General features: G+C 39.6%; 1 protein-coding gene across 3 annotated transcripts in view; it reads left to right on the top strand.

The window, feature by feature from the left end:
* RPRD2 (regulation of nuclear pre-mRNA domain containing 2) overlaps positions 1-25,232 on the top strand; it is a 136,030-nt gene extending 110,798 nt beyond the window's left edge. The window contains exons 6-11 of one of the 3 annotated variants that reach the window (XM_006902213.1): positions 713-888; positions 13,027-13,309; positions 15,647-15,907; positions 17,715-17,915; positions 22,098-23,282; positions 23,423-23,583. In XM_006902213.1, coding sequence (XP_006902275.1) covers positions 713-888; positions 13,027-13,309; positions 15,647-15,907; positions 17,715-17,915; positions 22,098-23,282; positions 23,423-23,511 — 2,195 coding nt within the window. In that variant the 3' untranslated portion in view covers positions 23,512-23,583. Of the gene's footprint in view, positions 1-712; positions 889-13,026; positions 13,310-15,646; positions 15,908-17,714; positions 17,916-22,097 lie in introns of all 3 variants that reach the window. The other 2 variants (XM_006902212.1, XM_006902211.1) reach the window with 2 other exon arrangements.
* Positions 25,233-25,684: the final 452 nt, after the last annotated feature.

Genomic DNA, 25,684 nt, shown 5'->3' with positions numbered 1-25,684 from the left:
TAAATATATTTTACTGTTGAAAAATAATTCATAGTTTGTACTCTTCTGATAATGGAATTATCAGGATCTTCAGATATGAAAGATATTTTAGTGTGGTACACACAAGGTCACTTTACTTTTCTGAATCTGTTTTCTCATCTAAGAATGTGTCATTATATTCTTTGGGGCAAAAGTAATGAACAAAATTGAACCCCAGTTGTTCCTAGTCAAAAAAGTAAAAAAAGTCATCCCTAAAGAGTTGGGACCACTTCAAAACTGACCCTTCAATGGGTGGGTTTTCATTGACTATAAATCTCAGAAAAGGAGAGTGCCCATCTTTCTCCCAAATAGCAGCTGGTGTATTTAAACTGCCAGACAGGCATAGCCTTTCCGCTAGCTAGCAAGGCAACTCTCTATAGGCCTCCGCATTTCTTCATCAAATTTGTGATGAAAGAAAGCACAAAAAAATCCCTTTTTTATATTAAACTTTCTTAATTATAAGTGCTGTTATGAGACAGTTGCTTTACTCTAGCAAGTTTACATGAATCATTTAATCTTATTTTGAGAAAAATTCTTTAAAGTATTAGCTGTAAAATTATGAGACTAAAAATGTTAGCATTGAAGTAGCAAGAATATGTTCACAGATCATCTAGAGGAAATGGATTTTTTTTTAAAAAATAAATCTTGTTATGAAAACCCCTTTGTTCTTTTATTTTTTTCTTTATTCTTTTAGATAAAACAGGTGGGAAGAAGTTCTCCAAAGAATTTGAAGAGGCAAGTTCCAAACTGGAGGAGTTTGTGAATGGATTGGATAAGCAGGTGAAAAATGGGCCCTCACTCACTGAAGCACTGGAAAATGCTGGAATTTTCTATGAAGCACAATACAAAGAAGTAAAAGTAGTGGCCAATGTAAGTAATAACTAAAGCTATCATAGATGAAGTGCTTGCTATAGGACAGAGACTGTTTATATATATTATCTGTGAGGCTAAACTTTATGATTTATTTCACAGATGAAGAAAGTCCTTTTAAAGAAAATAACTTTGTTCAGAGTAATACTGGATAGCAAGTGGTACAGCCTAGACTAATGCTTTGGTCTTTCTGATACCAAAGCTGCATATCCTAACCATTTTACCTTACCAAATTCTTGTTACTGTGTTCCATTGAGTTTTCTGATCACACAGGAGGAGATTGCACATCTTTCCCTCTCCTGCTAAGCATCTGGTTGGTTATAACCTTGTACTGTTGCATTGGCAGCACGGTTTCTTACAACCAACCCAACAGAGCTCCTCAGAATTGTCATTAAGTGTATCAAAAAGATTTTGCCAGATTGTATTTACAGGATATAAAGTTGAGCAGGAGGACATGTTGTTGTTATGTACTGTCCAGTCGCCTGTGACTCACAGCGACCCTATGTACAACAGCCCTAAACCCTGCTCTATACTGTGCCAACCTCACTGTCTCCAACACACATACCCAATTATCCTAGTCACTGAACCAATCTACCTCATAGAGGGTCGTCTTCTCTTGCGCTGTCCCTCCACCCTCCCAGGCATGAAGTCCTTCTCCAAGGACTGGTTCCTCCTTGCAACACGCCCAAAGTATGTCAGACAAAGCTTCAGAATCCTTGCCTTCAAGGAGCAGCCTGGTTTAACTCTCTTCTGAATGAACGTGTTTGTTTTCTTAGCAGTCCATGGTATATTCAGTACTCTTCTCCAACACCACAGCTCAAAGACATCAATTCTTCTATCCTCCTTAGTCATTGTCCAACTCTCTGATTGATGCATAGCAAGTGATTGCAAAGACCATGGCCTGTAACAGGCGCACCTTAGTCTCCAGAGTGTTACCATTGCTTTTCAGTACCTTGGAGAGGTCCCTAACAGCAGACTTTTCCCATTGCAATACATTTTTTAATTTCCTGGCTGCTGGTGCCAAGAGTGTTGACTGTGGAGCCAAGCATCTTAAAGCTGTTAAATCTCCATCTCTTCGCCATCCATCCTGATGCTGCCGTTTGTCCCAGTGGTGAGAATCTTTGTCTTCTTGAGATTGAGCCTCAATCCATATTGAAGGCTGTAGTCCTTGATCCTCTGCAGCAGGCGCTTCACGTCTTCCTCAGTTTTAGCAGGCAGGGTTGTGTTATCTGCATAACGCAGGTTGTTGATGATTCTTCCACCAATCCTGATGGCACATTTCTCCTCATATAGTCCAGCCTCCCGGATAATCTGTTCTGCATATAGGTTTAAAAGGTATGGAGATAGGATGCATCCTGGTGTACACCCTTCCCAAATTTGAGCCATGCAGTGTTTCCTTGCTCTGATGACTGTCTCCTGCACATTAGTACAGTCAGGTCAGTTGTTCTGGGATTCCCATTCTTCTCAGAGCCAGCCAGTTTATTGTGAATCCACACTGTCAACTGCCTTTGCATAGTTAATGAAACACAGATAGATATTCTTCTAGTACTCCCTGCTTTCAGCCAAGATCCATCTAACATTAACTACAATATTCCTAGAATCACAACTCCTTCTAAACCCAGCCTGTACTTCTGGCAGTTCCCTGTTGATGTGCTCTGTTAATATGTTTGGATAATCTTCAGCAGAATTTTGCTTGCATGTGATACCAGTGATATTGTTCGATAGTTTCCAAACTTTTTTTGGGGGGGAGAAAAATTTGCTGGACTAAGTTTAGATGAGCCCAGTTTTGTTGGCAACATCCAAAGCATCATAGTCAGGAGCGAGTTGAACATAGACCTTATTCTCTCCATCAGGCCTAATCAAGGTGTTGACCTTGGCCACATCAGTGTCATAGAGCTTCTTTACAGCTTATTTGAGTTGGTCCTTGTTCACCTTGACATTCACCATGAACACAAGTGTGTTGTTATCTTCTGTCTTCTTCATGGCTGACTCAGTGGTCAGGGGAAATTTGATGATGGCATAGGGGTCAAGCTTGTTTCTCCTGGGAATGCTCTTCCAGGGGTATTTGGGCTTCCTTCAGAGTCTCAGTGTCTTAGGCCACCAGAAGGTGGGTGACTGCGGATCTCCTTTTTTTGGAGGGGTGGGCTGTGGATGCCCTCCAGGACTGCCTTCTTGGCCTTTATGCCTTTGGCTTCAGTTTTAGGAGGGGCAGGGGCTTTCTTCTTCATGTTAGGCACCTTCTTCGTAGCTCTGTTATTTTTTTTTTTAAGGTACATGTCCTATCAGAAGGACATATACCTTAACAAAAATAATCCAGTCACTTCCAGCTTTGAGCGTGGAGAGTCTTTTGCTGCTAAACGGCTGTCACCATGAAGTTCATTTCTTTCTTTACCTTGGACCGCAGCAAGAACCCCAAATGCCACTTCAATGCCCCTTCGCATGTGCATGGGAAGACATGTCCTCCCCTCTGTCCAAGGAGCTGCGGCAGAAGTACGACGTGCACTCTATGCACATCCGCAAGGACAACGAGTTCCAGGTGGTGTAAGAACCTTACAAATGTCAGCAAATTGGCAAGGTAGTCCAGGTGTACAGAAAGAAGTATGTCATCTACATTGAAAGAGTGCAGCGTGAGAAGGCCAATGGTACAACTGCATGTGGGCATTCACCCAAACAAGGTGGTTATTACCAGGCTGAAATTGGATAAAGATCGGAAAAAAATTCTTGAACGTAAAGCCAAATCTCAGCAAGTTGGAAAAAAGAAAGGCAAATACAAGGAAGAAATGACCGAGAAAATGCAGGAATGACTGCAACCTGATGAGCAACTGCAGTCTAACTAGATTTCTGAGTATGCATTCTTGTGACATCCCAAGATGACCCTCTTGTTCAGAAGTGACTATTAATCTGCCTTTGCAATTTTGATTCCTTTTTTTTAAAATTGTAACAGAATTTATTCATTTTCTTTGCATGTGTCTAGTCTGTTTTCTGAAGGACCTTCTGAGCTTTTCTGGCCTTGCTTCTGGGTTGCTGCTATAGATTTTAAGATCCTTTTTTGCTGCTTCAGCTTTTGAGCCTCCTGGAAAACCCGGATGCACAACGCCTTCTTGACCACCCAGCAGCAGTGGGCCTTTCAGTAGTATAGAGGGGGAAATGTGTACTCAATTCCCAGCTCCTTGAATGTCTTCTCAAAGATATCATAGTTGGTCCTATGGAGGACTTTAAGCTTTTTCTGTCTTTGGTCGATGCTCATGAGCAGATAGCACTTGTTTCTTCATATGTTCTTCATAATGGCGAATCTTAATAGTCAGGGCAACAATTCGAGCTTCCAGGGATCTGGTGTCCTCAGGGTTTGCCACAGTCTTGATCATCAGCTGCTCCTGCTTGACTTTTAGCTTCTCCTTGTGGTTAACCATTTCCAAAGACAAAAGCCTTTTCACCACGTCATCAACCTTTTTTATTCCAGGGATGTTCTGGTAGCCTTTGAGCAATGTGGAAGGGGGCAGGTCATCATCTTGGATGGGCTGGACTGTGGCTTGTTTCTGGCTGGCAAATCCATGGGCTGTCTGGAGGAGACCTTGAGGTTACAATCCCCATTCGTCTGAGGAAAGCCTGGTCTTCCCTCCCTAAAGACTGGGGCCTGGGTTACTGCCTGGGTCCAAATTGAACTTAGCGCCCTGCATGCAGCCCGCAGCATGGTGACTTCAGACCTTGATTCCTGTTTTTAAGAATAAAAATTGGAAATGTGTGCTCGCTTCGGCAGCACATATACTAAAATTGGAACGATACAGAGATTAGCATGGCCCCTGCGCAAGGATGACACGCAAATTCGTGAAGCGTTCCATATTTTTATCACACAGAAGGAAGTTTCTCATCCTTCTTCCACGGAGCAGCTGATGAACTTCAACCACATCTTAAATGAAAGTTGGAAAACAAATGAGTAAACAGAATTTGTTTAATAGACTTTAAAAAAATCAGGACATCGGTGACAAAAAAAATGAACTAATGCCGTCCCACAAGGATAAATATTGTATAAAACCGTTATTGTAGGATGAGTATAGGGATCCAGGAGGGGTGAGAAAGACTGCAAGCAGAGAGATGTGGATGTATGGGAGAGGGGAGAATAATCAGTGGGTTATACGATTTGATGGGGGGGGCGGGGTGAGGGAAATTGAAAGAATTTGTTCAAAATGTATTCAAGTTTTATAAATAAACTAGTAGAGAAAAAATTAAAAAAAAATTGGAAATGCTTTCCCAATTGCAGTAATAATCAAAATGGAAAATCAGATATTATTATTACTAAAATCCATGGTAAATTGAACTGATGACCTTGTTTTCCTTCCTACCACCTTCCCAGGAGAGAGGATTGGCACTAATGGCCTCTAATGGGAAAAAAGAAAAAAAACCTTTCTTTTCATCTTAATTACTATATGAGGTCATAAAAGCACGTGATACTGAAGGATGAAATGAAAAAAAAAAAAGTTTTTAAAAAAAAATGAAATAAAAAATAAGGTTTCTGTTTCTTCTCCCATTAGTTAGTTCCTAGAGGGAATCTTTTAAAACTCACTTACCTTTTCTTCTCCCTGCATTTGCCTCTATGTTTTAAAATAATATGCCCATTCTTGTTCTTTCTTGATCCGTTTTATTTAGAACCATCTGCTTACTTCCTAGTCTGATAAATACTTGCCTTCTCCCAATATTGTTAGGTTACTTTTTAAAATTTTTCATAGATTACCTACTCTTTTTGACCATTAACTAAGTCTTTACATTTGTAAAATGAGGATATTAACACCCTTTCCCTTTTCCATTGGTTTTCCTTTACCCTTCCCATTTTCCAGCTTTAGTCAACTATACTTTGTCAAGTATACATTGTCATTGTTGATAATAATCTACTCTCAATCCATTAGATTGTGGTTAGGTATTTGGCCTAGACTGTTGCCATGATCTTGCAATTAAATATTCTAATCATAATTAAACCTTAATTCCTTGTTCTAAAGACTGAAATTAAAGTCTATTTTATAAACCGTAAGTTAATGTTTATACATTACAATATAAGTATTCATTCACTACAAGATTTTGTAGTTAATCTTGTTTGTGGTGGTTTTTTCTTAATGTTTGTAATTGTCATCCCACCTCCCATTCTCATACCCACAATTTTTTATTTCAAATTCTCTATTTACTACTAGTCTGAATCCTCATTTTCCCAGAGACTCCTTGTTAAAAAAGATCAAGGGCCACGTGGGGACAACCATGCCTGACCTTTACTGACTTCACAGAGGGGAACTATTTCTGTTACCAGCATCATTAACACTAAACTGATTCTTATGAGGTCAGACATGTCCCCCATGCTCCCATAACTCCATCTACTTCATCTTAGCACCACTTTTACTGCTTTGTTGAGTCCAGAATCTGATGTGATCGCTCACAGACCAAAAAGAACCATGTTGAGAAAGTTACAAGGTTATAGTCCAGATTAGTAGAACAATGCAGTCAGGACAACTTCTAATATGTGCGTGCATTCACCTCAGCCTTGAGCCTAATGGCTTTAGACCAGTGTCATAAAATTATAGTCTTGCCAATATTGGCTTTCCTCCTCCCGAATTGTCCAACACACTTGTACAAAAGCTCTGGTTAACTCTGATTCTGTCCAGCATGGGTAGCAGCTAGCTCCAACTCAAGTTAGGTCTCTCTGGTCCTCTGCTTCTGCTGTGGCTGCTGCTCTGTAGGTATAACTGCAACAAGAATGTCTGGTACTGAAGGGTGGCCTCTTTCTCTTCTTTTTCACTTTTTTGCTGGTGGGGAAAGTCTCCCCTTCTTCCACTGCATCGTTCAATTTAATGGTGAGACTAGCCAATCTACTTGTGAATTGATGAGATAGGCTTTTGTGGATAGACTTAACTCCCTATTTTCATATTCTCACCCACCCACATGGCTAGGAAAGCCATTTTAATAATAAACTCCAGCTCTCCCCTTTGAAGCTCGCTACAGAGATGGCACTTAGATCTCTGGTAAAGCCAAAGATTGTCAAAATGAGGACCGTTAAGTTCATCCAGCACCAATTAGACAGTTCTGTCAAAATTAAGTGTAATTTGGTGTATAAATAATAAGTGTATGGGTGCAGACCCATAGGCACCAACAACACGTTTTAGAGAAGATTTAAGGACCAGATCTTGATGCCCAGTATTGTTTATGGGAGCAATAAGAAAACAAAGCACGTGATGTCCAGTGGCTTCCACAAATTCCTAGTCCACAGTGTCAAGGAGCTGGAGGTGCTTCTGATGTGCAACAAATCATACTGTGCCAAGGTTGTGCACAGTGTTTCCTCTAAGAGCTGCAAAACCATCATGGAAAGAGCAGCCCAGTTGGCTATTAGAGTCACCAATCCCAGTGCCAGACTGCACAGTAAAGAAAATGACTAGAAAGCTTCTCTGCATGTTTTATCATTGTTAAATGAACTATTTTTAAGAAATCCCAGAAGATAATTATAAATCCCATATTCCTGGTGCAGCTGTAACAGAATTTCCAAACATTTATTTTTTTCAAGGTTCAGGGAGCTAAAAGTCAAAATCAAAGTCTTGGCCACATTATTTCCTTCTTTGATAAGTTTTTGCTTGTCCTCACATGGCATATGTTCTCCATGCTATATGTATCGCTCTATGTTATCTGTTGTTTAGGTAGAATTAGATTTAGTACCTATTCTGACTCCTCTACTTAATAGAGAAAACTCCATTTCTAAACAGGATTACACCCACAGTTCAGGGATTAAGATTTTAGCACATATTTTGAAGACATTCTTTAATCCATATTACTTTCTTATTTGGGCTTCAATCCACTTATTTCAATTTTAGGTTGCTCTCTACTTATAAAAGAAGTAGTCAGTAACCAAATTGTCTTAAATATAGAGTTAAACAATTAGTCCTTTAGCTTGAAAGGCATTCAGTATGACTGAGGAACAGCTACTTGCTCAAAGAATAGTTGATCTCAATGATGTGGGATGGAGTAAAATTTTCAAGATCTTTATTTCCTGATGTGGCCTAACTCAAAGAAAGAAACTAGCACAAACATCCATTAATAATCGGAACATGAATTTTATGAACTAAAAATTAGGAAAATGGAAAGTCATTAAGTACAGAGTTGGTGACAGAAATGAGGTCGGAAATAGAATGATTCAATTTTGTATAATCAGTGATTTATTCACCACAGATACCTTTTTTTCCTATAATTATATTTTATTAATTTTCATAAACATTTACAGAGATTTTGGGCTTCCACTCATTCATTGTTGCACCATTCTCTCTACCCTCCTCCCGGTTTGATCTTGTCCAAATGCCACAGTGCTTGTCAAAGCCAGTTCTGATTAATCTTCTTTGTCAGTGTGTCCTTTGCCATTCCCTATCACTCCTCCCTGAGAGAGACTTCACCCTGAGTCATAAGGAAAAGGGGAGGGCGTATTCTCTTAGCTACTTCCTGCTGAAAAGGGACGCTGTGCACAGATACCTTTTTTGAAAAACACCAACAGTGACTTCACACATGGGTCTCAACTGATGCACTGCATAGGAATTGTATTGAGTACATCTATGAAAGGAATCATTGGAGAAGTTAAATATCGGCGGTCAAGACCAAATGAGCACAGTCAACATAGGACAGGTACTGACTATGGAACTGACCATCAGTTACTCACATGCAAGTTCAAGTTGATGCTGAAGAAAATGAAAACAAGTACAAAATAGGATCTTCAGTCTGTCCCACCTGAACTTGAAAATCATCTTAAGAATAGATTTGAAACACGAAACCCCGGTGATAGAAAACCAGGTGAGGTGTGAGATGACATTGAGGATGTCATCCATGTAGAAAGCAAAAGTTCATTACAAAGATAGAGGAGAAAGGAAAAACCACAATGGATGTCAGAAGAGACTCTGAAAATTGTACTAGAGTATTAACAAGCCAAACAAAGGGAAGGAATGCTGAAGTAAAAGAAGTAACACAAAAAGGAAAAAAAAAAAGTAACAGAAGATTTCAAAGAGCAGCTTAGGAAGACAAAGTATTATAATGGAATGTGCAGAGAGCTGGAATTGAAGACTAAAAAGGGGAAGAAATCATTTGGGATTTCTCAAGCTGAAAAAACAGAAAACAAATTCAGGCCTAGAATTGCAATAATGAGAAAGGCTATGGACAAAATATTGAATGATCCAGGAAGATCAAAAGAAGATGGAATGATGCTCCAGTGGAGAAGGAGGGACAGTCTCCTCCTTTGCCACTTGGATCTGACTCAGTAGTACACAACAAGGAAAAAAAAAGAGAAGAAGATTGAAAGAATACAAAGAATCACTGTACCAAGAAGAACTGGGCATCTCTTGAAATATTTCAGAAAGTACCATGTGATCAAGAGACAGTGATACTGAAGGAGGAAGTTCGAGTTGTACTGAAGGCAGTGGAAAAAAATAAGGCCCCTAGAATCAGTGGGATACCAGTTGACATATTTCAGCTAACAAATGCAGTCGTGAATGTGTTCACCAGTCTATGCCAGGAAATTTGGAAGAGAGCTGGTTGGCTGGCTGGGAGAGATGCATATTTATTCCTGTTCCCAGGAAGGGTGATTCAGCAGAATGTGAAAATTATCAAACAGTATCATAAATATCACATGCAATCAACATACTACTGAAGATCATTCATTATAGAGAACTTCCAGAAGTTCAAGCTGAATTTAGAAGAAACGATGGCACCAACAATATCATTGCTGATGTCAGTTGGATCATGGCCGAAAGCAAAGAATACCAGAAGAATGTCTACTTTTGCGTTATTGATTATGCAAAGTCATTTGACTGTGGATCATAACACACTATGACTAACATTTAGAAGAATGAGAGACCCACAACCCTTAATTGTGCTTACGTGAAACTTAGACCTCGACCAAGAGGGAAAAAGGTGTGCATCAGAGTTGTATGTTCTCTCCATACTCAGTCTGTTAGCTGAGCAAATATTTGAGAACTGAAATCTGTGAAAAAGAATTGGATCCAATCAGGATTGGAGGAAGACTTCTCAACCTACGTTATGTAGATGATACAACCTTGCTTACTAAGATTGAGGAGGACTTGAAGTGATTGTTACAGAAGATCAAAGAATATAGCCTTCAATATGGATTGCATCTCAGTGTAAAAATCAACAAAAATTCTCACCGGACTTGTAGGCAACATCATGATAAATGGAGAAAATTAATCTCTTCATCTTACTTGGATCCACAATCAACTCTTGGTACTAGCATTCAGAAGACGTATTGCATTAGGTAAGTCTGTAGTCAGGGTACTCTGCAAATTATTGAGGAACAGTGATGTCAGTTTGAAGACTGAGGTGCACCTGATTCAGGAAATGGTCATTTTACTTACTGTGCATCTGAGAGCTGGACAATGAATGACAGAAGAAAAATTGATGCCTTTGAGTTGTGGTATTGGAAAAGTGTACTGAACATCCCATGGACTTCCAAAAGAGCAAACAAATACATCTTGGAGAAAGTGCAGCTAGAGTGCTCCTTGGAGGCAAAGATGATAAAGTTTCGCCTCACATATTTCAGGCATGTTGCTAGGAGAGGCTAGAGGCTTGGAAAGGCAGAGGGTTGGTGAAGGAGAGGAGGACCTTCAACCAGATGGATTAACATAGTGACTGCTACAGTCCATTCAGAGATTGTGAGGATGGCACAGGATGGGACAAGGTTCAGTTACATTGTTCACTTTGCTATATAGGGTCACTGTAGTTCACCCTTGACTTGATGGCACCTAACAATACCTTGAAGATCAATATCGTAGGCACTGTTGTGTACTGTTTAGTCAAAACTGACTGACTGATAGCTGACCCGGCAGCGGGTGTTCGGAGGCAGTAAACCATACAGGAGATTGCCCATCTCTCTCTCCTTTTGTCTTCCTTCTAGGTGTCTGGATATTATTCTATCACTGACAGTACTATTCTTTGGGATAGATAAATCTGTAATAATACAGCCTTAGAAACTCTGTCCTACATGGGTTAAAACTGATAGCAATGGAGTTGAGGTTGTTATTATTGTCATGTGCCGTTGAGTCTCCTGGGACTCATAGTGACTCTATGCACAATAGCTCCAAACCTTGCCGTATCCTGTGCCATTTACTGTGTCAGTCCATCTCATCCAAGTTCTTTCCCTCTTGCACTGTCCCTCCATCCTTTCAAGCATAATATCCGTCTCCAAGGACTTGTCTCCTGGCAACATGCCCAAAGTACGTGAGACAGAGCTTCAAAATTCTTGCCTCTAAAGAGCAACTTCGTTTCACCCTCTCTAGGATAAACCTGTTTGCTCTCTTGGAAGTCCGCAGAATGTACAACACTCTTCTTTAGCACCACAGCTTAAAGGCATCAATCCTTCTTCTGTCATCCATATTCATTTTCCAGATTTCTGGTGCATAGCACGTAATTGCAAAGACAATGCCCTGGATTAGGTGCACCTTAGTCTCCATTATGGTATTGTTTCTCTTTAACCCTCCGGCAAGGTCCCTGACCGCATATTTCCCCAGTGCAATTTGTCTTTTGGTTTCCTGACTGCTGGTGTCAAGAGTGTTTATTGTGTAACCAGGCAAGCTGAAGCTGTTAACAATCTGAGTCTCTTCTCAATTTATCATGGTGCTGCCAATTGGTCCAGTTCTGAGAATCTATGTTTTCTTGATGTTGCATATATATATATATCTTGAGATATATATATATATCTCAAGACTGCAGTCTTTGACCTGGCAGCAAGCATACAGGCCCTCCTCAGTTTTTGGCAGGCAATGTTAGGTCATCTGCATTACACAGATTATTGATGAATCTTCCTCCAATACTGATGCAACACTCCTCCTCATAAAGCCCAGCCTCCTGAGTGATCTCTTCCACATATAGATTGAAAAGTTCTAGAGCTAGAACACATCCTTGACGTGTACTTTCCCAATTTTGAACTATTCGGTGTTTCCTTGCTCTGTTCGGATGACTGCTTATTGGTCCAAATATACACATGAGCATAATCCAGTGTTCTGGGATTCCTGTTATTCTCAAAATGAGCCACAAGAGTTAAGGAGATAAGACTGTTTACACATTTAATGTGAAATCTTGAATGGAATGTGGCAAAGAAAAGTGACATTAGGTGAAAACCTAATTAGGAGGAAACCTGGACACAGCATGGACTGGAGTTAATAACAAGGTGAGGGTGTCAGTTCATCAAGTGTTAGTTCAGGCACCTGCCAGGCTGACTATAACATAGTAAAACAGAAATTGGGTGTGAGATGAATGGAATTGTCTGTAACATCTTTATAATAGTTGTCTAAATCTAAAATTATTCTCTTTATTTTTTTATTGTCAATAATATTTCACCTCTCTTAATTCCTCTCTGTTCTAAATCCTCTTTTTAAAAAAAATATTAATAGCACTTAACTAAATGGAAATTTCTTTATTATTTGTAGATAAGACTTGTGTTCTTACTGTTATAGTTTCACACTTTATACATTTAGTGGTCACAGTTTGGCTTTTAGGAAGTACTGATTGGTTGGATGGAGAGAAAACGTAAGAGGATAAATCACAGATAAATTCTAAATTTCTAATGGAAGGCTGTGTGGGTGGTAATATTAACACAAACCCCCCAAAATCAAGTTTGCTGCCCCCTTGTGGATTGACCAATAGCAATCCTATCAGATAGAATAGACCTGCCCCCCTAAGGTTCCGAGGATGTAATCTTTATGGAAGCAAATTACCACCTCTTACTCCTGAGCTCCTGGGACTACCAAGTGTCTGCACTATGGGGACTCCTTCAAAGAGAGAATATAATAAGTTTTTCATTAATAAAATTTTCTTAATTCTGAATACAGACCATATTATGAGAACTGTTACTATAGAAGTTACACTAGAGTCACATAATTAGGAAGACATACAGTATAACCTCTTAAATTTTTATCTTAGCTCTATGGATAATAATTCTCACGTTGAAAATATAAAAATTAGAAACTGCAAACTATTCCATTTATGACAGAAATGGTATTTTTTGTTTTTTGCCGTGATTTAGTTAATAGTATTGAAGAGATTAATCGGATTTGAGTCAAAATAGAAGCATCTTTTTTTCTTTCACTAGAGAAGTAAACTCTTCTTTTTCTTTTTCAGGCATATAAAACCTTTGCTAATCGAGTTAATAATTTAAAAAAGAAGTTGGATCAATTGAAGGCAACCCTTCCTGATCCTGAAGAATCACCAGTCCCTTCTCCAAGCATGGATGCTCCTTCCCCAACTGGTTCTGAATCCCCTTTTCAAGGAATGGGAGGTGAGGAATCTCAGTCACCAGCTGTGGAGAGTGAGAAATCTGTGACACCTGAGCCCGCAACAGATAATCGTGATGTGGAAGATATGGAACTCTCAGACGTGGAAGATGATGGATCAAAAATCATTGGTATGTCCCATATGTCATCAGTGCACACTTTATTCCTTTTCTGTTTTGCTTTCCTACCAATGGATCAACCATAAGCCAGTATTAAAAGATAGTTCAGTCTCTTAAATGGTAAGAACACCAAAGTAGCATTATTGTGTATAGAACAGTGGTTCAGGATTTACTTCTGTTAATGGGTTGAGAATCATTGCTCTTCAGTCTGTGCTATCAGATAAAGTAGACACTCATCACACATAGATATTGAAAATTTGCAAGTGACTTCCCCAACTTGAGATGTGGACTCCAGAAGTTGTTGTTATGTGCTGTCGAGTCACTTGCTACTCATAGCGACCCTATGTACAACAGCCCTAAACTCTGTTCTGTCCTGTGCCAATCGCACCGTCTCCGATGATACACGCATCCCAATTACCCCAGTCACTGAATCAATCCACCTCATAGAGGGCCTTCCCCTTCTGCGCTGTCCCTCTACCCTCCCAAGCATGATGTCCCTCTCCAAGGACTGGTTCCTCCTTACATGTCCAAAGTATGTTAGATGGAGCCTCAGAGTCCTTGCCTCCAAGGAGCTACCTGGTTTAACCCTTTCCAGGATGAATCTGTTTGTTTTCCATGGTACCCTCTGTACTCTTTTCCAGCACCACAGCTCAAAGGCATCAATTCTCCTTCCATCCTCCTTAGTCATTGTCCAACTCTCTGATGCATAACAAGTGATAGCAAAGACCATTGCATGTATCAGACGCATCTTAGTCTCCAGAGAGAAACCATTACTCTTCAGTACTTTGGAGAGGTCCCTAACAGTAGACTTTCCTGTGGCAATACGTCTTTTATTTTCTTGGCTGCTGGTGCTGAGAGTGTTGACTATGGAGCCAAGCAAACTAAAGCTGTGAACAGTCTCAATCTCTTCACCATCCTTCCTGATGCTGCCAGTTGGTCTAGTGGTGAGAAGCTTTGTCTTCTTGACATTGAGCCTTAATCCATATTGGAGGCTGCAGTCCTTGACCCTCTGCAGCAGGCGCTTCAGGTCCTCCTGCATTTCAGCAAGCAGGGTTGTATCATCTACGTAACGCAGATTATTGGTAGATTTTCCACCAATCCTGATGCCACATTTGTCCTCATAGAGCCCAGCCTCCCGGATAATCTGTTCTGCATACAGGTTGAAAAGGTATGGAGACAGGGCACATCCCTGGCGTACGCCCTTCCCAATTTTGAACCATGCAGTATTTCCCTGCTCTGTTCTGACAACTTCCTCTTGGTCCAAGTATAGGTTTCTCATTAGCATGATCAAGTATTCTGGGATTCCCATTCTTCTCGGAGTCAGCCAGAAGTAAGCACTTAAAAAAAAAAAGTAAAATTGCTCTTAATTATTCTTATCATTTGAGAGATACAGAAATAAAGTCTTAAAATTAATTTCACCTATTTCTTTTCTTACATGACTACTAAAGAAAGTTAAAACTTCTGTGTATGTCTTGAATTCTATTTCTATTCTTGATTACTTCTTTAGAGGGAAGAACACTTAAAAGGGAATTCTTTATTCTCTGTTATACTTGACCTTCAGAGCCACAGTTTGCTAATCATACTTTTATAAACTAACCTGTCCATATTTTCTAATTACTCTTAGTTGGCAGTGTGAATTTATTATATTTAATGTCTTACCATGTATCCCTAAAAGTATGAAAAGGAGTATATTACGTGGTACTAAGAGTTAAAACATTCAGGTTTCAAATGAATACTTTCAGACTGTACTTCCAAACTTCCAGCAGGAAAGTTCAGAGAGCCAATGAAAAGTACAGCCAGTGTGGGTTTCTGTCTTTTAGACAGCTCTTCAGGTGAATATAAAAGACAATTTATAACATAATTGTCCTTACTAAGAAACAACACAAATCTATATAGTATACAGTATCTTAATTCTAGAAATGTACCAATTAAATACAGTTACTAAGAAAATGCAAAGGGATCATTAAAAAGTAATAGAAAATATAAATTTGAGAAAATAATATTAAAAGTAAGAAAATTGGTAAATTTTTAGAAATGAAACTTTTTAAAATTCATGAAGTCAGTTTCTCTGTATAGTGTTGCTTTTTACATTTGAGTGTTTCATTATTGGAATCAAAGCCTGGAAAGTGTTAAGATGTAATATTGTAGGGAGCTCTGGTGGCCTAGTGGCAAGACACTGCACTGCAAACCCAGAGGTACGCAATTCAAATCCACCAGATGCTCTGCTGGAGAAGGAGGGGGCAATCTCCTCCCGTACCATTCAGATCTGATTTGATGATACATGTAAAAATAATACAATAAAAATTTTTTTAAAAAGATGTAATATTGTCTCATCTCTCTTTGAAATAGTGGAAGACAGGAAAGAAAAACCTGTGGAGAAGTCAGCTGTGTCCACTTCTGTACCTGTAAAGCCAACAGAAAGTATCTCAAAGGCCTCTTCAAGTACCCCAGTGCCTGTGACCATGACAGCCACCCCATCGCTTCCAAAGCCTGTGACTCCATCTCTTCTGTCCTCTTCCCCAGCATTGGCTTTGCCAAACCTGGCTAATGTGGATTTAGCAAAGATTAGTTCTATCCTTAGCAGCCTGACATCAGTTATGAAAACTACTGGTAAGTTTTCGTCTTTTTTATTTGAACCATCAGTTTGGTTTTTATTGTTGATTTATTTAACATTGAAGTATGTTTTTAATTGCAAAATACATACAAATTGTAATATAGGTAAGCAAAGAGAATCAAATTAATATTTGTAGTTCTACTACCCAAAATAGAAGCATTCTTACTTTTTCAAGTTTACCATTTTAGAGGTGTGAATATTTCCAATTTTTTCCCCCCAAAATAGAAACATTTTGCAACATGGTGTTTTGAAACCAACTATTTATATTTAACTATGTTTGGACAATATTTAATTTGTTAAATACATTATCTACATTATTCTAATAGCTAAATAGTAGTTTTATATTATTTATCCAGTCTTTTCATTATTGGGTATTTATTATATTTCCAATATATCTCTGTCTTAAGGAATATGGCAATGAGAAGCCTTGAAGCTAACATCAGCTTTTCCTAACAGAATGAATAAATATTTAGAGCTTTTGTTTTATGGAAAATTTTGATGGAAACCTCTCTCTTTTATGGGAGATAAACAAAAAAATAAAGGACACATATTTATCCATATCTTAGCTTCAGCAGTAAAAACGTGGTTCATCTTATTTCATCTAAGTTCTTACCTACTCCATATTATTTTGAAAAGAGTAATAATATTTCATAATAAATAGATACATAAACTCTAAAGGCCTAAACTTATTGTTATAGATTTGTAACCAACTCTGCTGACTCTGTAGTTGTGGGATGTCATAAATCGCACAGGAGATTGTCCATCTTTCTCTCAAGAGACTTCTGGTGGGTTTGCCCCACTGGAAGCCCTTCATTTTAGGTTAGCTGCACAACTCTCTTCTGACTAGGCTACCAGAGCTGCCTTTATTTATCTCTGTCTCTTTCATATTATTGTCAAGTCACAACCAATTCATAGCTGACCCTCCAGCAGGTTTTCAGAGGTAGTATACCACATGGGAGGAGATTGCCCATCTTTCTTCATTGGAGCAACTGGTTGGTACAGATTACTTTCCTTTGGGTTGGCAGCACAACCTCTTTTCTCACTGGGCTGCCTTTTATTTCTATAGGATTTGAGAACTACATCTGCTTTTACAAAATGGATCTCCCCAAGATGTGTTATTTTATGTATTAAATATGTGAAAAATGCCATTATTCTTCACTCCAGTATGGTTTTATAAAATTATACTTAATCAGTTTATTTTAATTTCCTTATCTTTAATTAAAGATTTTGTTAAATTTTTTCTGTTTGTGTTTTTCTTTTTAAAATGCCTGTTCATACGTTTTAAAAAAACCAGTTGCATTTTTTCCTTTTTTTCTGTGTTAGACATCAGCCATTTTTTAAAAAATGTAAAGACCCAAAGGATTATTTATATAATCTCATTTCCAAGATCATTTTAATGGCAAATAATTTACCAGTCACATAAAACTATACAGTGGCTGAATTATGTAATGACAATGTCTCTTATCATTATAATCACATCAGTAATATTTATTGCGCTTTTCCAGGACTCTCAAGTCCATGGGAAATTTGAGGAGAGAATAAAGAAATGATTTCTTTCTACAAGGATTCCCAAAACTACTAAGTATATAAGAAAATAAGTAATATTTATATGAAAGTCATTCTGAGTATAACCTTATTTTCAGATTTTTCTTTTTATCCTTTCTATAAGTCATGACATGGTCTAGTTATGAATCATTCACCGAAGAGTTCCTGTTAAACATATCAGACTGGTTTAAGTGCCTGGAAAGTATGATTTTAGTCATTCTGAATTGCATTTTCTTCAGTGCATCTTTCTGCCACCAGGGGTCAGTCCTGCACCGAGGCCATCTCCAGGAACGCCTACAAGTCCCAGCAACCTCACCAGTGGCCTGAAAACACCTGCTCCTGCCACGACAACATCTCACAACCCTCTGGCAAATATCCTCTCCAAGGTGGAGATCACCCCAGAGAGCATTCTGTCTGCTCTCTCCAAAACCCAGACACAGTCAGCCCCTGCATTGCAAGGTAACCTGACATGTGCCAGAGGGGCTTGATTGTGAATGTTTGTCTCTGGCTTAATTCTGGATTCTGTTTCTGAAGAATCCAAAGCCCTGAAATGTATTATGCATTTAATACATTATTCTCTTCCTACTTATGATCTACAAACTGACATCCATAAAAGTATAAAGTGTCAACTCAAAGAGACTTAAAATATCACCTAGTCTATTCCCCTACTGTTCAGGTGAGCAAATTAAGAGTTCACTGCGGTGATATGACATGTTTGTGATCACTTACCTACCTATTCAATGATGAGTCAACATTAAAAGCCAGATTTCTTGACTGGAATCCAGTATTTCACCTACTCCATGACACCTCCAGGGCCTCATGCATTTATCTCAACTCTTAGTACAGGATAATATATGTTGAAGTTTACCTATTTTAATGTTACCCAAAGCAAAAGCCATTGTAGTAATGGTGAATCAAAGATATTTTGAGGCTTGAATATATCCTTTTTTGTGTGTCTTAATGTAATATACTCACTCCTCATTGTTTACCTAATCTGACATTTCACATCTACAACTAAAGAAAAAAAACAAAAGATCTATTAGTTATGTGTATCTTGCACCAATGAACACTGAGGTGCAAAGCAAGAATAATAATATATCAACTTGACTGGGCCTTGATCATCAGTGGTTTGGAGTTGTGTAATGATGTAGGCATCCTCCATTTTTGCATAATGCTTTTCCCCCCCTATATAAAACAACCTGATATTTACATCAGAACTATATTGATAAATGAAGAATGGGTTTTAGCACTTTGCTATAACTGTACAATGAACTACCAGTACCACAACACAATCTTCACTGTAGTAATTCACTCTGTATCATAGTTCTCAGACAGCAGTGATTATTGCTTCCTGGGGACATTTGGTAATATCTGGAGACATTTTTGGTTGTGACAGCTAGGAGGAGGATGATATGCTACTGCACCTAGTGGGGAGAGGCCAAAGATGCCATTAAATGTCCTACAATACACATGACTGCCCTGGCAACAAAGAATTGTCAGCTCCAAAATAGTACTGAAGTGAGAAACCAACATCTGTAAGAATAGGGACTAGTACAAGGATGTTATTTTTATTTTCCCAAATTATTCCGTAAGTTGACCAGCCATACACCAGTAAATTTTATCATAATACTTTCATTACGTAGGACTAACTAAATTTTTGTCCACAGCCCTTCTATATTGGCATCAACAATAAAGATTTGTGGTAAAAATATTGCAACATATTTTGTACAGCTAATTTTAAAAATAATTCATTTGAGAGATTGATTTATGTTTTCTCCTTTATCTTCTTTCACCATTCTTGTTAATGTCATAAAAATCTTTAATCCACTTGTACTTTATATTGCTGTTATCTTGTGCCATTGAGTCAGAACCAATTTGTAGCTGACCCTCCAATGCATTTTCAGAGGCAGTAAATCCCATGGGAGAAGATTACCCCTGTTTCTCCCACGGAGCAGCAGGTGAATTTTGAGATTGTGATGTAGCTTCTTACCATTAAGCCTCCAGAGCTCCTGTTATATACACACATACACAGCCTGTATCTTTTTTTTTTTTTAATTTTTATTTTATTTTATTTTTGTGTGTATGTACCATCAAATCAGATCTGACTGGTACAGGAGGAGATTGTCCCTCCTTCCCTGGCAGAGCATCTGGTGGATTCGAACCGTTCACCTCTGGGATTGTAGTTGCAGCTCCTTGCCACTAGGCCACTAGAGCTCCACAGCCTGCCTCTTAAAGAAGCTTTTTCTTTTTAGCAGCTGTGTTGTGTAGACTTGTTCATCAGGAAAAATCTTGAACAAAATTGTGTTCTGATAAAACGAGAACAAGAAATAGTCATTGTGGAATAGTAGAGGGTAGTTCAACACCTTTCATTTCCTATGGAATGTAATGTTCTTGATTTTTAAAAGAGCCAGTACCAGCAATGATGTGAATAAATATATTCTCTCAAGGATTGTAAAGAAAATTTGTGACAGAACTTTGCTCTTATCTTTTTCATCCAGTTACCTGCTTAACCATACTAATAGATGTTTAACACAAATGAATAACATTTGTGGGCAAAGAAACATAGAATATAGTTTGTTAAGATTAAAGAAAAGTAAAATTCAGTGGTGAGAGGCATTTTAATATATTGCCCAGAATCTAAGTAGTTGGTAAGATGATGTTGAAGAAGTTATTTATTCCCCAGTATCTAAAAGATATGCCGAAATTATCTTTTAAACTTCAGATATTACTAATGTCTTACTAATTACTAATATCTTCATGCTTGGGGACTTCTAGTTTTGATTAGAACAGTGACTGCTAAGAATTGAAACTACTGAAAATGGGAAATGGGAAGGATGATATCGCCAGGGGATTTTTTTTGGAAATTAAGGATTTCTTTAGAAGGAATAATGTCCTCATCAAAATCATGCATTGTTATTTAAATGTTTATAACAATTTAAAATATTAGAAGAATGGGGTGGCCTTGAAATTCATCAGTTCTTAAATCTTAGTAAATTTATGGATTAAAATAGAAAATTTGAAGAAACAAACACAAATTGACATTTCAGATTATTACTTTCTTTGACATATCATTATTTCAGAATAATTTTAATGCATTCAGTGATAAAAAGATTTGGATTAAATATATATTAAAATGTTTAATTTATTACTAGAAGTTGAATAAATGTCCTAAAATATGTAGGAGCTTCTATTATATAAACCATATTTTCTATAGAAGTTTGCTTTGAGAAAAGCAAGACTCTGACCTTTTCCCTAAAAGGTTTTTGTCTATCATTAAGTAGGGTTATGTCTCATCAGTGTCAATTTAGGCAGATCAAGAATTTTTACATTTTCCAAGCCATGGGATAATGGAGATTGTATATTTTTCCAACGGACTCAGTAACCCTCTTTGCCTGGCTTTGCAAATCTTTGTGGTGCATGTTTACTATAGCTGCACTTTTTGGTTTTTTAAATAATTCAATGATGTTTTAGTAGGAGAAAGTTTACAAAGCAAATTTGATTCCTCTATAACAATTTTTAGGGATCTCTGATGGCTTGGTTGTAAGGAATTGCATTGCTAGCACAAAGGTACACAGGTCAGATCCACCAGCTGCTCCACAGGACAAGGATTGGCAGGCTCTTCCCAGATGATTTATTGCCTCTGAAAACATACTGTAGGGTCAGTTGTGGGTTTGACAGTAAACAACAGTGATATAAAAATTTTTATATCAATGATTCTGTGTTGGTATGTGTCAGTATTCTTACTATTTCTAGTGTGTTTATTTCATTTCCCTTGATTTAGCTTCCCTACCCCTCATGGCACAGGATAGAGCAGGGTTTAGGTCTGTTGTACACAGGGTCGCTGTGAGTTGCAGACGACTCAGTTGCACATAACAACACAACAACAACCCCTCATCTTTATCTTTTCATCACTGCTTTTTACATTAACTCTTAACTGGTCTCGCATCATTGTTTAAGAACACATTACTCAAAAAAATTATTGCTTGACTAAAAGGTAATATTATGGCTGCATTTTAAAACAAAAGAAAATGATAGTTAGAAAGACTGCTTCCTAAAAAACTGGTACCAGTGAAGAAAAAAAAATGTTTCTTAAGGAAGGGGAAAAAGTATCCTCCTTTCAAATAAATTTCTAAAATTTACATGTGAGTGAAAGAGAGAGAGGGAGTAATAGTGTATATTATGAGAGGTAATTCTGGAGGTGGAAAAGAGGATAAAGCAGAATATCTGTTTTGATTTAGAGAAACAATTTCAGAGATCAGACATTAAGAAATATGGCCTTAAAGTGTTGTTTTAAGAATAATTTTTGCCTCTTTTCTTTTTCTGCTTTGCTTTGCTTAAACTGTGAGTGATTCTGACACTAAAATCTCCCCTTTCCTGTTTCCTTTGATTGTGCTATGTTGACCTTGTTTCTAGACTGTACTGGGAAACATTTCAGTGATTTTCTGTCTTTATATTGATAAATAGGTCCAGTGTTTTCTATGACATTTAGCCTTTGCTTATTTGGTCTGGATTCCCTTTGGCCTCAGATTTTAATGTTTATCTGGTTCCCACCGGAATGAGAATATCCGATTAGCCGACATTGTTTTTCTTGTATGGTGGGGAGTTGTTCTTTTTTAACCCCTCTAATCTTTGTTTCTACAGGCCTGTCATCCTTACTTCAGAGTGTTACTGGGAACTCAGTTCCAGCCAGTGAAGCTGCATCCCAGAGCACTTCGGCTTCCCCTGCCAACACCACAGTCTCCAGTGTAAAAGGAAGAAGTTTGCCCTCAAATACTCAGTCATTTATTTCCAAAAGCTTCAACTATTCTCCTAATTCATCAGCTTCTGAAGTTACTTCAACTTCAGCCAGCAAGACTTCAACTGGGCAAAGCCCAGGACTCTCAAGCACTACTTTTAAGCTGCCGTCCAATTCTCTGGGGTTTACAAGTACCCACAACAATGCTAGCCCTGTTGCTCCACCTGCTGAAGTTGCCATGTGCCAATCTTCAGAGCTCTCCAAGCCAAAGCTGGAGTCAGAGTCCACCTCCCCAAGCCTTGAAATGAAGATCCACAACTTCTTAAAAGGTAATCCTGGTTTCAGTGGTTTAAACTTAAACATCCCAATCCTGAGCAGCTTGGGGTCCAGTGCCCCAGCAGAGAACCATCCCTCAGACTTCCAGCGTGGTCCTGCTAGCACCTCAATAGACAATATTGATGGAACCCCTGTGCGTGATGAACGGAGTGGAACACCTACACAGGATGAGATGATGGACAAGCCTACGTCCAGCAGTGTGGATACTGCATCCTTGCTTTCTAAGATCATTAGCCCTGGTTCCTCAACACCCAGCAGTACAAGATCACCGCCCCCTGGGAGAGACGAAAGCTACTCCCGGGAACTCTCCAGTTCTGTACCTACATATCGACCCTTTGCCCTGGGCAGTGAATCTCCTTATAAGCAGCCTTCTGATGGGATGGAGAGGCCATCTTCCCTGATGGACTCATCACAAGAAAAGTTCTTTCCAGATACTTCTTTCCAAGAAGATGAAGATTACCGAGATTTTGAGTATTCGGGGCCTCCACCCTCTGCCATGATGAATCTAGAGAAGAAACCAGCCAAGTCTATCCTGAAATCAAGCAAGCTTTCTGACAACCCTGAATACCAGCCAATTCTTACCAATTATAGCCACAGGACCCAAGAATTTGGGGTAAAGTCTGCCTTCCCTCCATCTGTAAGGGCCCTTTTGGACTCTAATGAAAACTGTGATCGGCTTTCATCTTCCCCTGGGCTATTTGGTGCCTTCAACATAAGAGGGAATGAACCTGGGTCTGACCGGTCACCGTCACCGAGTAAGAATGATTCATTTTTCACCCCTGACTCCAACCACAATAGCTTGTCTCAATCTACCACTGGGCATCTCAGTTTGCCACAGAAGCAGTACCCAGACTCTCCTCACCCAGTCCCACATCGTTCCCTTTTCTCTCCGCAGAATACCCTTGCTGTTCCCACGAGCCACCCTCCCACATCAGGCGTGGAGAAAGTCCTGGCCTCTACCATTTCCACCACGTCGACGATTGAGTTTAAGAATATGCTTAAAAACGCCTCCCGAAAACCCTCAGATGATAAGCATTTTGTCCAGGCCCCCAGCAAGGGCAGTTCAGGTGATGGTGTCAGTCTCTCAAACCTTGCCCAGCCCAGCTTGACCACCGCTGATCAACAGCAACAAGAAGAGCACTACCGTATAGAAACCCGTGTCTCCTCTTCCTGCTTAGACTTGCCTGATAGTACAGAAGAAAAGGGGGCCCCTATAGAAACCTTGGGTTATCATAATGCTTCCAATAGGAGGATGTCAGGGGAGCCAATACAGACCGTAGAGTCCATCCGAGTTCCTGGGAAGGGAAATAGAGGACATGGGCGCGAGGCTTCAAGGGTGGGTTGGTTTGAACTGAGCACTTCAGGCAGCTCTTTTGACAATGGCCCATCAGCTGCCCCTGAGTTGGCACCCCTTGGGGGTGGGGGCAGTGGAGGCCTCGCTGGTTTTAAGGCCACACCATACAAGGAACGGGCACCCCAATTTCAGGAGAATGTCGGCAGCTTTCACTCCAACAGTTTCAACTCAACATTTGAGCATCATCTTCCCCCGGCCCCCTTGGAACTTGGGTCACCCTTTCAGAGAGAGCCGGTGGGGCCAACCTCTGCCCCACCTGCTCCTCCTAAGGATCATGGTGGTATCTTCTCTCGAGATGCACCTGCTCATCTACCCTCTCTGGACCTTTCGAACCCCTTCACAAAGGAGGCAGCCCTGGCCCATGCTGCCCCGCCCCCTCCTCCTGGAGAGCACAGTGGTGTGCCCTTCCCCACCCCGCCCCCTCCCCCACCTCCTGGAGAACACAGCAGCAGTGGTGGGAGTAGTGTTCCCTTTTCTACTCCTCCTCCTCCTCCACCCCCAGTTGACCACTCTGGGGTTGTGCCCTTCCCAACTACACCACTGGCCGAACGTGCAGTGGCAGGGACTGTGGCAGTGTTTCCCAAGGACCATAGCTCCCTCCTTCAAGGGACACTAGCTGAGCATTTTGCTGTGCTCCCAGGACCCAGGGACCACGGGGGCCCTACCCAACGGGACCTCAACGGCCCCGGCCTTAGCCGCGTGCGAGAGAGTCTGAGCCTACCATCCCATTCTCTGGAGCACCTGGGCCCAGTCCGTGGAGGAGGAGGTGGGGGAGGCGGCACCAGCAGCAGTGGCCCCCACCTGGTTCCCTCACACAGAGACGCCATCAGCCGGAGTGGCATGATTTTGCGGAGTTCCCGGCCAGACTTTCGGCCCAGGGAAGCTTTTCTCACCAGAGACCCGTTCCACAGTTTAAAGAGACCTAGGCCACCTTTTGTTAGGGGCCCTCCGTTCTTTGCACCAAAACGCCCATTCTTCCCTCCCAGGTACTGATGGAAACCAAGGGAATGGCATTTTGGACAGTCTAGAGAGCATTGAAAGTAGGAATTTGGTTTATTGTTTTTATTTGTTTTCCTTGATTTATTTTTTTATTATGACAAAGGGCCTCCCTTCCAAATGAAAAAGTCGTACAGGCTTACATTTCATTATTGTAGTCATCCAGTCTTCCCTCTGTCTGTACTAATCTACCTTCCCTAAGCTGTTTATTTAGAGGGGAAAGGGAGCAAAGAAACACAACCAAAGCCATTTCGTTAGGGGAGGGGAATTGGGAAGAAAAGGAAAGTTAATATTTTACCCCATTTATTGGAGTTGATTATTACATTTAAAATAAAATTTTTATCAGTATAGACAATAATATATGTGCAGTGTTGGGATGTTATTTTGGACTTACCAGGTAGTTAAAATGGAAAGATTGCAGTCCTCAGTTAATAACTGCTGTAACTTCCCATCTGTGCCTGCTCCCTTCTGCCTGTGCTCTATGCACTGCTGACAGCCAGGTAATACTGCAGGGGAGGAAATGTGGAAGGCCTTGGACTTGTTAGGTTTATTTGTGTTCTGTTTTATTTTTTAAGACCTTTGAAGTTAAATTTCCTTTAAAATTTGCTTTTTAAAATCAGATTACTGTGAGGCAAATAACTGACTCATTCTAGTCTAATAAATTTGTACTCTGTCCTTGCAGTGAGAGAAAATGGGCTAGATAGAATTTCAAAGATTGAAATATGTAGTGGTAGCGAAAAGAACTATTGACAGTATGCTGGGACTTGCCCATCCATTGTAAACAAGAGAAAATGGGAGATGTTTTTC

This window comes from Elephantulus edwardii, unplaced genomic scaffold (assembly GCF_000299155.1).
Source record: "Elephantulus edwardii isolate Elephantulus edwardi_28Jun2011 unplaced genomic scaffold, EleEdw1.0 scaffold00384, whole genome shotgun sequence".
Classification (NCBI taxonomy): Eukaryota; Metazoa; Chordata; class Mammalia; order Macroscelidea; family Macroscelididae; genus Elephantulus; species Elephantulus edwardii.
Note: the sequence above shows the minus strand (reverse complement) of the source record. Positions and strands in the feature narration are given on the sequence as shown.